Genomic DNA, 14,136 nt, shown 5'->3' on the forward strand with positions numbered 1-14,136 from the left:
GAAAGGTATCAGAATTTATTGGAAGAAAATAGCATCAAAAGTAGGAGGAGGCTATTCCGTAATAATAGGTAGCATATAATATTTTAGAGCAGTGGTTTCCAATCTGGGGTCTCACAATGACTCATGGTCTATAAATATATTATTGGTAGTTCCTGATTCAGGTTTACTTGCTTACAGGGTCCACAAGCCTTACAGGATTTATTTATGTATTTATTCATTCATTTAATGAATTTATATGATTGCTTATTTCATATACTTGACTCTGGGTGCCTAACAATTAAAAACAAAATGAAAACAGAACAAAACAACCAAAATTAAAAATAATAAAACATCAATAGCATAAAATAGGTGCTAAGAGAATTAATAATGTCCCAAATTTCAATTAACCATGAAACAAATCATTCATAGTGACAGGGCCCCAGGCTAGATGGAAAAGCCAAGAACTTAATATCTTGCAAAAGACCAAAAGGATTGAGCAATTTTAATCCCAGAAGGGATGGGATAGAGGCAGGCAATCAGAACCACTCCAGAACCAGAATCAATAGGCTGAAATAGATATTTTATTACTGATCACCTATATGATAAGAATCTCATCAGACTATGTTCCTTCCCTATAACACAAGGGTTATAAAAATAAACTTCAGACTTTTCTTCCCCCAAACTGATTTCAAGCTAGAATGTCTCTTTACTCCTACTGGATGGGCCCCCTCCCCTTCAACCAGTAATTCCACCACAGGATGATGTTCCAGAGTGTGGACACCATGACTGAAAAGCCTCCTCTTCTAAGCCCTGCCAGATGTTACTCTTCAAAGGACTGGACCCAGAACAAGAGTTGCAAAATTTGGCAAATCATCTTATAAGATTTTTGCTTTCATTTTCCATAAAACTATATTTTAAGGTTTAATTTGAGGAGTACCATCCATGCCATGTTGCCTTGATTGAGTGGTTGAATGGAATTCAAGACAGGTTTATATCCTGGTCCCCTAATCTTTGGATGAAAAAGTTATGATCTGCAGAAAAGAGCAAGGTGGGATCTTCTGAATCAACTATAGAAACTGAAAGGCTGCATAGTTAAAGTTAGACCAAGGACAAAATAATATTGTTTTATTTACATAGTGCAAGCCAAGTTGCTCAGATATTGTTGTGGATTATCCCACTTTCTCCTTACATAAATCTCGAGCAAGTTAGCTTTCAAGATAAATTTACCTACAGTCTGTAGCTAATCAGGAATTTAAATTTTAGATCAGTTCTGTATTGTGTTGATGCTTATCTTACTGCCTATGGACATGAATGTGATTGAAGATACCTGATCAGTCATCCTTCCTTATTTCTTTTCAACCTGGTTCTTTTAATTTTAAAATGTTCCTGTACTGGGGGGGGGGGGGAATTAGAAGCATTACCTGTTTCAAGCAAAATTGGGCAAGCCTTGAGGTTCATAGGCATGACTGGAAAAAAAAGCTGGGGATGTCTGTTGAAGAAAGAAAGGAAGATAACTTTAAAAGAATAGACTATTACCAAAGCAGAGGAGGGGGGAAACTTGCATGATTCTGTTACCTCAGCCAATCTTAATAAAATATTTTATATCTTTAGCTTTTCTGTGGAATTGATTTCTTGATCTGGTATACCTAGTAGGGCTGACACATACCCTAGTAGGGCATGTTGGTCTATTTAGCATGTTGACTGGGGAATTCTGGAAGTTGAGGTCCATATATCTTCAAAGCCACCAGAATTGAGAAATGCTTTTGTAGCTACATACTTTGAAAAGGGAGCTACTTAAACCTCAAAAGAAGATAGAAGGGAGCTAAGGAATGAAAGGGATTCAGGAAGAGTCATGGGGAACATTCCCATCAATTTGCCTTCTAGTCAATTGATCTTCCTTGAAATAGGAAACATCATAACTGCCATAGTTGCCCATTTGTGACAGACCAACAACATGGTCTCAAGATTGAGTTTAGATACATTAAGAAATTTCAAGAATCATTGAATCAATATTTATGCTCTTCTTTTTAAACAAAGGTCCTTAAAAGACGTGCCTTTGTGGCAGAATACTGCTTTTTACAGTTACCCAGAGTTTTTAGTTTAGTATGTACTACTATAAAACAGTTTTTGGGGGAGTAAGGTGGCTAGCAGAAAATGAGAATGAGCAGACAATCTACAAAAATAACAAAATCATCTAATATAATCATTTCCTAGTCCAAAGTATGAGAATATATAATTTTCCTTCAATAGCACTTCCTCTTACATGCTTGCTTGAGAATAAAGAATAAGTAAAATTTACTGAATCAAACCTAACCCCCTCTTTTTTTTAAAAAAGCAACCATTTAGAATCATCCCTATAAGTCATTGGTTGATGTTCTGAGATGTTTGCTTCTCAAAACTGTGGTAACATTACCGAGTTAAAGTCATATTTTTAAAAAAGGCTTCCAATCCCTTGGCACCAATAGGATGTTCTCTTGGAATTTAAATAACACATTTGAAAAAGTAATTTTTGATGAAACTGAGTGGAAGAGAGAAAATACCCATTATAGACCATAGCCTATAATCTTTAGATTAGTCAGCCATTTCTTTGCTTTGGCTTTGATGACCAAACAGAGGATTAAATCCACTGATGCAATTACTTTCCTGTCTCATTTGTTTTTCATCTCTTCTTGAGTATATTTGCAATTTATTTTTAGCATCATTTTCAGTAAAATGAAGTTGGCTTTATTTTTCTGGTCATTGCCCAGGAGAGTTTATGCTTCTGAGATTCATTTCCTCAGAAAAATTTAATGTCTTTGTCCATTAATGAGGCTTATACCTGCATTGATTCACTAAAGCATGTGATATGCCTACAGATGCATTTGCCTTATATTAATAGCCATCTCTTTTTACATGACTGTAAGCATATGTAGGTCAATAGTTAAGGTACTGATATGTTCTCAGTATTTTTTTCTGCAAATTAGTGGCTTTTCATGCTCTTAGCCAATTGTAAATTATTTAAAATAAAGACTTTCCAATTATTTTCCTATTTTGCACTGATTACAGATCTATATAGTTGCTTGGGGTGTGTGTGAAAGCCCTAATAAGCAGGCATATACATAGAATGAAGGCTACTGCTAAGCTTGTAAGCCGCCCTGAGTCTTCGGAGAAGGGCGGGATATAAATGGAATTAAAATAAATAAAAAAAAATAGTTCAGATGGCACTAAGTATAATATAATCTATTTTCTAGAAATTATATGCCGTCTATTGAGAACATGAAAGAGTAGGCATATGTTGATTGCTTTTAAAAATGGCATTCAATTGTCTGTAAATATCTACTAAATATAGCTTGTCAAAATATCAACAACCTCAGGACCTCTTATTTCTTATCAATTGCATTAGAAATGGTTATTTATTTTATTTATTTATTTATTTTCTTACTTCATCATGTTATTTCATGCAGGAAAGCTTTTGTATTTCTACCTTTTTCTCTTAATTTTCCCAATTTATGATAGTAAGATTTAAGGGATCCTTGTTGATACATAGAAATAATATTACAGTGTTGCTCTTGCAAGAATAATTCAATTTCAGTAAATTGATTGTTCTTTATGTAGACTGAATTCTTATCCTCACTATAGAGTGGATCGAGCTTAGTTTACTTATGCTAGTTTTGGTTCTTGTTATTTTAAAATCTGTTAAAATAAAATTTTATTTTCACATTATGAAACACCTTCCCAAAGGTGACTATCTCCAAGATAGTCCACTGTTGCACTGTATTTATTTTTTAAACAGGCCCACGAGGACAGCCATATGTCTTCCTCAACTTATCTCCTGCCATTATTTCTATGGACCAATTGTAATACATGCGACACTTGCTATGCTTTCTAAGCACTCCATCTAGCAGAACCTCAAGGTTTCAGGTAATCTGTATTCAGTCAAGGAACAGCACAAAATGTCAGTGAGACAGATAAATAGAAAATACAAAGCAACAATTCAGGTCCAAGATCCTTTCAAGCAGAAGAGAAAAATAGCATTATAGCATAGACTACAGTAGTTCTCAAAAATGTGATATGTTTAACCTTAAAACAACAATTTATAACTAGAATAAAGCATAATAAATCTAAAGCCATTTCAAAATACTTCCTAAAACCATAAAGTATTTTAATAGTTCATCTATAATCCATAAAACTATAATATTGTGAAACTGGAGAAAAAGGTAATAAAATTGTCCCTATACCAGCTTTTGCATTATTTCTATTGCAGCAACATAAAACCTGCCGGAGTTACTAAGCAAGCAATAGGAGGCTTCAAATCTTCTAAAACAGGGGTGTCAAACTGCCGGTCCATGAGCCGGTTGTATCATATAGAGGCCGCACCCATCCCAGCTCCGGCAATCGAAAAAAAAGTCATGATACGTCACGACACATCACATGATGTGGCGAGTTTTACACCCGTGTTCTAAAAGGAACTACAACACTTTCTTCTGAAGTGCTTGACCAACCTTCTAGCTACTTTGTGCAACAGGGACATCATGAGATTGGTCCAAATGACTCTGTAAAATTTACACTGTAATAATAGTTTCTCATTAGCATATGTGGGCAGGTATGTTCAATTAATGGGATATTAGCATACCTGTATTGCAGTAATGTAGAAGGAATTATGTTTTCTGTCATAGAATTGTGTAGCAGCTGTCCAAATGAAGTCAGAGACACAAACCCAAACTTGTAGTCTTTATTGTCATCATCCATAAAGAAAGAACACAAGATAGTCAGGAAACAGGAACATCATGAGGCAAATTAAACAGTATATAGATCCCAGAAGAAAAAGAAGGGGAAAAAAGAGAAACTCCCGCTTTATATTCATAACAACCAATCATAGTGTAGATTGCATCACTACAACTGTATGTTCTGGCCTTTTGAATACTTTACTGTTTCTGCTGCTAAATTCAATATCTTAACATTTTCTCTAGCTTAAAAAAACTGTGTTCAGCTTGGGAAATGATAGTATATAAATAGTTTGCTAGTTTTCATAGACATTAACAACCCAAAGTTTGTAATCTATTTACTTAACCAGATGCTTCATATCTTTTATTTCTTGGATAAGCATTTTCTTAGCTGGAACGTGTCCCGATGGCATTAAAAATGGTGCCCAAAACATCTTTTATGCAAGCTTCTGCCCTCTCACCAATTTCCTGTTTGAGTAAAAATTGCTAAGCACATTGGTTTGTGCTTAAATTGTAAGCCGCCCTGAGTCTTCGGAGAAGGGCGGGATATAAATGGGATTAAAATAAATAAAAATAAAATAAATTGAAGGTGGCAAGTCTTATGAAAAAAATTGTACTTTTAGCCAATGATTAGCCATCAAACTCCAAGCTGAATTTTAGGCATTCTTATCTCCAATCTAAGATGGGCATTGGCTGTCCCATTAGGGATGGCAAGGATGGCTATCAAGAATTTCATCTGCACCAGCTCATTCATGTTGGCACAAATTCCCACCTCCTTGCTACATAGAATTTCCTTGAAATGTTTTAACCTAACTCTTAGTAAAGTGTTTGAATATAAATTCTGCACAGAAAAAGGAGGTATGTGTCATTACATTTTCCCCCAAAAGATCTGTTCTAGATATTAAATCAAGACAGCTTTAAAATCTAAACAAGCCACATATAGGGAGAATTTTATTTCTGAGTGTTGGTGAAGAATGGAAATATGATCTGTTGTTGACCTTACTTCTATAAATCCTGCCTACTCGTTCCCAGTTAGACTTCTGATTCTCTCCAGTCTTGTAGTTTGTGATGTAAGTGGCTAGTATATTATTTCCTAACCACACACAGAAGGCTAATGGAACTATAATTAACCAGAATGCTGTTGTGATCTTTTTTATATAAATTGGTATGACTATTGTGATCCTCAATTCTTTTGGAATATTACCGGTTTAACTGATAAATGTTAACAGGGATGTGAGGAGAGGTGCCCACCAGTTTAGCATGGTAGCCAACAGGATTTATCCAAGGTACAATTATTGCTAATTGAAAGAGACCTCAAGGCAGAAGTTCAGGGTCCCAAGAGAAGACTATGTTGGGGAAAAATAGCTTCTCCTTGCAAAAAGTTTCTTATCAGAGTGTGCTACTTGTATAAGCTTCCACTCAGCCATTTCCAGCATTATACAATTCACAATCATTCATTGCCAATTCATTCTCAGCTGGGTTCTTATTTTATGTTTCCCTATCTTCAATAACTTTTCTACTAAAGTACACAAATCATCCACTTTCTTTTTGTCATTTATGTATAACTTGCAATCATGCACTCCATTTCCCCTGTGAAATAAAATATCTTGCTCTTTGATACTTCAGATCCATATTGCTTCATACAAGCTACCTATATGTGAGAATCATTGCTTTCTCAATCAACAAAATGCATCATTTATGTACAATACTCCTCTATTTTCATCAGATGCATTTCTTGTACCCTGTCTTACATCAAGGTGGCATCCCACATTCTTATCTTTTCAACTCTGTCTTGGGCATTCCATACATTTTCCTGCCTGTTTTTCTCCCAATATTCCATGACCTTTTCTACGCATGCTCTTAGTGTAGTCAGGACCACACCTCAACTCCATAATCATGCTAAAGATCCCATAATTCACTATCATAACCTTTCTCTAAATCAACAAATGTATAATAAACTTCGGTGTCATACAAATTGTAGCCATTTGTGGGAAATGGTTTCTAATGCTGGCCTAAGTTTATTTCAAGGATAGAACAGTACTTTCTTGTTAAAACTACTTGTTTTCCATTTGCATTTTTCCTACAAAGTAACTTCCTCACTGATATTTATTTGTACTGTAGCATGCATTCTCTTAATCTTTAGTGCCTTATAACTGTCCTTTACAACAGGGGTCCCCAACTCCCGGTCCGTGGACCAGTAACCGGGCAGCAACATGCCAGTGACCAGGCTGCACAAACAAGCAAAAGCCCCATCTGCAAGATGCAGGCAGCACACAAAACCATGCCCCCTCCAGTCCACGGAAAAACCTCTCTCCACAGAACCGGTCCCTGGTGCCCAAAAGGTTGGGGACCTCTGCTTTACAAAACATCAGTATCAAATACTATTCTGGTTGTCATTTAACCAGAAAACAAAATGTTTATAATCTTGCTATGGTGACTTTTTTGGCCTGAAATTCCTTAGATGAACTTTAATGTATAGCTTGAAGCAATCTTATAAGAGAAATCTTACAATCATGTCAGCCAAATTAATAAATACGCACTAAGCAGGGTTGGTGTTATAAATTATTGAACTGTTCAATAATTTATAGATACAACAGAAAAGGCAAACAAACAGACACTGCAGAAATCAAATTACTTTAACTACCAATCTCACAAATCATGTTCCTGTTATTCCCTAGTAGGACCTCTTGTTTCTCTATTTTCTTTAATTCTACACAAGCCAGAAATGAATCTTTTCAAAATTATATGAGCAACTGTGTGAAATATTACATCTTGTGGTAGAAATTAGGTTTTCTTTGAACCAGGGGCAGTATTCAGGGTGTAGAAATAAAAGCAAATGTTTGTCTCCCAATTTCAGTCATACTCTTATCTTTGTGTAAGAAACACAGAACTATGAAATGCTGCAACTGCATTGCATTAAATGCACTTAAAAGGTTGCATTAAAATTAAACATTCCATGCTTAATTTATATTAAATTGTATTAAACATATATTTTATGCAAAATGGAAAAAAATAAAGAAAGATCTAGCACTGATGTTCTGTCTGAAGATGATTTGGTGATGTTGCAGGGTTGTTTATCTATTATTCAACAATAGCCCGCATTTTCATGAGAATGAACAATATTCAGCTAATGATAACCTGCTATTTCCTGCTGCAGATGTTAACAAAAATGTCATTATTACTCTGTTCCAAAAACATCTACCTGCTAAACCTGATAGGAGAGGGAAATTGTCTGCCATGAGTATATACTAGAGTCAGCTGTGGTCTAGGTCACCAATGGGTTTATGTCCTTGTAGCCCAGAAGTTTCTTCACTTGGATAAATGAGTTTTTTAAAAAAATAAGAAAATTATCATCTAACACCTCCTTAACAAACCTTGCAATTAGCTGCACATAAAAAGGAAGCAACCCAAGCACAATCCAATAAGCACAGAGATGAAGACAGAAATGCTTTTAAAGGCATAGCAAACAAAATTGATGGGAAGTAGAAAATGAGTTTGAAGTTAAGAGACCAAGCTACTAGACGTCTGCAAATTATCATGCTTAAGATGTTATTTAACTACATTTCAAAGGAAGCAGACTTTTTAATGTTTGCTTTAGGACTGAAATGAGCTTTTAGCCAAACAAGGAATTATATTCAATTGAATAAGCACTTTCCTCATTGGGAATTGCATACAGTACTATGCTGTTCTCCAAAGGATCTACAGAATACTTTTTCCCCCTAATCAGATCCAAATTCAGGAACAAATTGTAGGATCTAGATTATTACAGCATGACCTGTTATGCTGTGATTGAGCAGAGGATACCCTTAAATACACAAATTCTATGACTCACCAAATCCAACTGCAGAAAATCAATATTGCACTGAGTCATATTTATGAAATTATTTTTAAAAAAGTCCTGTTATTTATGTGAAGTAGCAAAAAACCTTCCTGTAAAAGCACTACCAGCCAATAAAATATAACTGGAAGAATAATTCTTATAGATTGCAAATTCTGAAGTCTTGTTACACTCTAGTTTTAATTAGAGATTACTTACTTATTCTACTGTTATAATAAAGTCCTTTTTCTTCCTCTTTATTTAAAAAAAATGGTATGGTACCTACTTATTCTCAGTGACTTTGGGTGGCTTACAAAAATATTTCTTTACTACCTATGTTTTTGGTTTTGTTTTACCATATATCTCAGAATACTTGACGCCCAGTTTATATTTTAATAGTTTTCATTCAATTTCAGAGACATTTACTGTAAGGCTGTTGTGATTTGATACCATCTCAACAGAACATGTGTACTGCAGAGTTTGAACTGTGATTCTGAACCTTTCGTTTCATATCACTCACTGCAAAGCTTCAAAACCTGAACTGGATGTATAATCCCTTCTGACCATTTTGTATATACCTTTTATGACATCTAATGAAATTGCTATTATTACTTTCAGGATCTTGTTTACCAGGTGTTCCTATCAAATTAGATTTATGGCATTTTGCAGCAACAGATGCCCAAAATGTTACAGCTGATTTCATTCTTCCCACCCTCAAACCACAGGAATAGTCAGTCTGCAGCTGCTCCAGCACAGATTCAGAAAAGGAATTAAACTGGTGCCTCACCAGGCAGCTTTCCTTTCATTTCACTGGGACTCCTAAATGATGCCCACAAGTGGATCATATAATTGCTGTGTGTGTGTGTAATATGGAATTCAAGCCTGTCTAAATAAATATTATAGAATATTTATATGTGCATATACACAATGAGGAAAAATGTTCTAAATCATGAAAATGTGATATTTTTGTCTCTGAGTTTCATGTTATTGTCTGTGAGATAATTATGTTGACAGTTTCAAATACAATTTATTGGTGGTCATGATGGATAGATAGAAACAAGAGATATAGTCATAAAAAGAAGTGAACGGGGCTGGTATATTAAGTAGCTTCAAAATGTAAAATCTAAACTATTTCAATAGGAGGACTTTTTTTTCTAAACAGAATAGAAAGTAATCTTTTATCAATGACACAAAAATCTCTTCTCCAAATGGCAATTAGGGATTCATTATTCTTGGTTTTGGACACTGGATGAACCTTGCTTGAATTTGTCATGCTGCTTAGTTACTAGCAGCATGATCCAGCATATTCAGAAGTAAATTCCATTGACAACAGTGGCTTCATTTCCAGGCATATGGACATACTGTATAACTACAGATCATAGGTCATGTGCCACATATAGTCCTTGGCTGACTTCCCTGTAACCTGTGAACTCTTTACTAAGTCTCAGTAGTTTTGCTCTTTCTTTTCTGCTATGTAGTTGATTGACAATGCAGAAAGCTGCAGAGCTCATCTATTGGCATGCATCTCAGCAAGTATTGGAATGAGACTGCATTAGCTCAGATGCCTCCAAAAATTTTCAGTTGGAAAATACAGAGCAGGAAGGCACACAGTGGTGATTAAATTTGATAGGGAGGAAAAGATGGGAAAAGATAATGGTGATGGACAAAAATGAGTGAATGCTTGTCTGTTTATGGACATATATAACAATGGAGGACACAGATTTTCTATCCCAAGCTGTGAATCTTCAGCAGCACAGCTGCAATGTTTGTGAAGGAGGGGAGATTGTAATGATTCTCCAAAACACTTTAATGGTGACCCAGAAAATAGAACAAGAGCAGCAGAATCTGAAGTTGGATTGTAGGGACAAATTGGGATTCTTGCTTTGTTGCTCAGTGTATTCCCTTCTGAGCTTCTTACCTCATCTCCAACAATTTCTTCCAGTCCACATATTGACAGCTTCCAGACATTGGATCCAGATTTCAATTAGGTATCATTGGCATATTAATGATACTTTACCCCAAGCCAGTAAATAACTTTAAACAACTTCATGTAAATAAAATAGTGGAGAGGGTCAACCCTTGGAGTATCCGATGCCTAAAGCAGAAACTTTCTTCTGCATGGGAGCCGGAGGCCCCTGGCACTCTTCCTCATTCTCCATCTCATAGCACATTCTTAACAGCACCAGGTGTGGGACTTGTTGCTCTGCCCATGATGAGGTGACTACTGAAGCCATCACCAAATGGCAGCTTGTGGAGGTGGTGAGGATTATCTTTAGCTCTCTTATAGTTGGGTGAATATATTTGTTTTGGGGACTACAGATGGATAATTTTGGGTGGTGGTCACATTGAGCCCCTGCTTCATGGTTTTCTCACTCCTGGCCAGCAAGTTTCATCTTCTCTTCCCCACCACACAGAAGCTGAAACTATCAACTCAAGAAGGAATGGAATCACCAGAGAGTGGTCCCTCACCCCACCCCATTTTCACAGTCCAGAGGGATACTGGAGCTGATGGATTCAAAAGTCACCAAGAGATCCAAAAGGACAGATACTACTACCCATTTTAGGCCTTCAGTATGTCATTGATAAGAAGGATCAACATAGTTTCTGTTCTGTACCTTAGCTTGAAAGTTGTCTGGAAGACATCCCTTTTCAGCTGCAGCCATCTTTCAGGGGAGGAAGGGCAAGGATTTTTAAAATATTGTTTATATTTTTTTTTGTTTCTCTTAGTGCTTAATGTATTGAGACTACTAATCATGAATAAACAAACAGTTACATAATTAAAATAGGAATTTTTAGTTGAAAAGGGCCATTTTTGACAAGAACACTCTTAATTCATATAAAGATCTTCATGCTATATCAGGGCTCATCCCACATGTATTGGTCACTGAAATAAGACCTTTTGATTTATTTTCAAAGAAAAAAAACTTATAAATATGAGCATGGACTACCAGGCTCTGTGAGATGGAGAGGTGAGATGGCCCATTTAAAGATCTCTGTCAATTGTTTTGTTGGTTTTATCCTTGATGACCATTGTTTTTTGTTCTGCTTTGCTATTTTTTTTATATTTTAACTTGTTAGTCATCGACAAACATTTAAATGAATTTGATGAATTATAAAATGAATAAGAGCAACAATCTTGTTATAATACATCTTGCAAGCATACTGTATCAGGAAAAAAAATGTTTGGAGAGGCCAAAGGAGGATCTAGCATTTTATTTTCTAAAGCAGCTCATTTTTTATGAAGTTATATTCACTGCCTTTCTAGATACCACTGTGAAAAATTTACCTTTGTCTGCTGCAATGTGACAAAGTTTTCCAAATGGTAATATGTATATACCATTGCAGAATTTTCCTCAGTTTCTTTTATTCGTGACTGTTTTCTTCTGTTCTTCCCTCTTAGGCCCTGCCGCAAAAAAGAAGTATGTCAGTTATAACAACCTGGTAATCTAATCCGCTGCATCAGACGGAATCATGGGAGGATGGAGATTTTCATCCATTCAGTCACCAAACCTTATGTAGGCCTGTTCCTGAAGCTGCTGAGTATGCACTGCTGGAAGAGTTGAAAGGACAGGCACTCATTATGGAGGATCCAAGTATTCTGAACAGCTGCTCAATGAAAATATTCTTACAATATTCTTGGCTTAATAAGTCACTGGCACTGCCATTAGGCTGTGATGTTGGACCTTTTTCTTTGTCTGGGAGACATTATCTCTGAGCTCCAATCTGCAACGTTGGCCTAGCATCTCTGGGTGGATTGCAATTGGCAAAGGTGACTTTCAAGGGGCTATTTTTTGTCTTTATATGTATTTCCAAACTGCAAGTTTTTCAACTTTCTGTACAGTTTGTGAGGATTTTCTTCTTTTTGTGTGTGTGTGTGTGTTCTTTTCACATATTGCCATTTACGTTGTTTCGGAGGATTAACAATGGTTTGGAATGCACAGCCTCATGCAAGCTCTGTTCGTTTCACAGCACATTAAGTAGGGAGAAAGAAAAAAATGAAGACACCCCCTTCCCCCAAGATTGGGAAGCATTTATATTTGTGACATGTATGATCACTATGGAATACCTACAATTCATACAAGTTTTTTATTTATTTATTTAAAAAGGGAGAAAAAAGTCTAAGGCTAAAAACTGTGCTGATTAAGCAAACCACTTCCCTGTTCCTCGCCTTCACCTCCACCTTTCAAAATTCTGATGGCAACGGAAAAAGCAGAACGGTTTGCTGAGCTTTGATAGAGGTCGTCTCAGTATATGGAATGCATGCCAGTAGTGTAATTTGTTCATATTTTATGTTAAGTATTTGTATTTCTACTTTTCTGATTTTTTTTGTTTGTTTTTCATTAAGTATATAATTTTGCAATAATTTCAATAATTCTTATGCTGTTTGGGAGAAAGAAAACGGCTTTTACATGTCTTGAATTTCTTTCCCCCTCTTTGTTGATGCCCTAACTGACTGACTGGTGTGATTAAAAAAAAAGAATTTTAAGGAAAAAAGCATGTATGTTTTATACTGTTTGTAATAAGTAATTTCATTGATCTTGCTGCTTATGTGCCAATTTAGTGAGAACAAATCTTTGCTGCAAAACTCCCCCCTTTCCATATTCTCAATCCTGTGATATTGTCCAAGAATGTATCAATAAAACATTTTGGTTAAATTTTCTTTATGTATTATAACAATGCCTATTTTCTTGGCATCACATCTGTATTTTGAGAGCTATCAAGATGAGAAAAACAAGCGGATGCATGAATGTGAGCCTTTCTAGCAGGTCTGCTTTCTGTACAAAGGAAGAATGGAGTCTAAAAACTGGAAGCTATCATTTACCCAAAGAAAATTTCACAGATATGTTATTCTGATGCTGGGAAACTTTGAAATTACCATACATGCAATGGTAAAAAACAATCTTTTCTTATAGAAGTACTTGACTATAAACACCGACCATGTAGCAGACAAAAATTAATAATATACTGAAGACTACACACTAACTTCAAAACATAGTAGGTACATGAATCAATCTTTGAATAACTCCTAATCAGAATTTCTGGGAATTTGGCTCAAATAGTAGTAATAAGTGCTTGATATTGTAAGGAAATGAAGAAATTACTCATTCAACAGGAATTACATATTATTTTTTTGGTATAGTTTACTGATGCCAAATGCTTTTTCTAGGTAGCAAATGTTATGGAATGTCCTGTAAAGAGACATAACACCTACTAGACAACTTATGATTCATTGGTCATTATTTCAGAGATAAATTGCTTACCTAAACAGAGAATCAGAATGACCATGAATGGACAATATCAGTGGGAGTAGGAATGATTACCTGCCAGCTTCCCCAATGACTTTCCTTGTATGAAACTGGCAGAAAACATTGGAAATGACAATAATGTGACTATGGCAGTGCAGCAGCATGGCAGCACTGAAATGGCCACAACTTCCAAATTTAAATCCCAGAGAAGTCCTTGGTCCTGGATTTCAGACATATTCTGTTAGGTGTGATACGTTGATTCCAAAATTGTGATGGCTCATTTCACTGCATTGAACGTCAACAAACAACGAAACTACAAGAGTTTTAGTAACATATAGATTACCAAACACAATATGAAAAGAAATGATTCAGGTGTTTGTTTGTGTGTGTG

General features: G+C 35.6%; 1 protein-coding gene across 1 annotated transcript in view; it reads left to right on the forward strand.

Moving 5' to 3' along the window:
* The window catches only part of GRM7 (glutamate metabotropic receptor 7), a gene marked incomplete at both ends in the record, with an annotated part of 531,980 nt that extends 520,031 nt beyond the window's left edge, over positions 1-11,949 (forward strand). The window contains one exon of the mRNA XM_083355186.1: positions 11,900-11,949. Coding sequence (XP_083211312.1) covers positions 11,900-11,949 — 50 coding nt within the window. The remainder of the gene's footprint in view (positions 1-11,899) is intronic.
* Between the last annotated feature and the right edge of the window lie 2,187 nt (positions 11,950-14,136).

The sequence above is a fragment of the Vipera ursinii genome (assembly GCF_947247035.1).
Source record: "Vipera ursinii genome assembly, chromosome: 2".
NCBI classification, from domain to species: Eukaryota; Metazoa; Chordata; class Lepidosauria; order Squamata; family Viperidae; genus Vipera; species Vipera ursinii.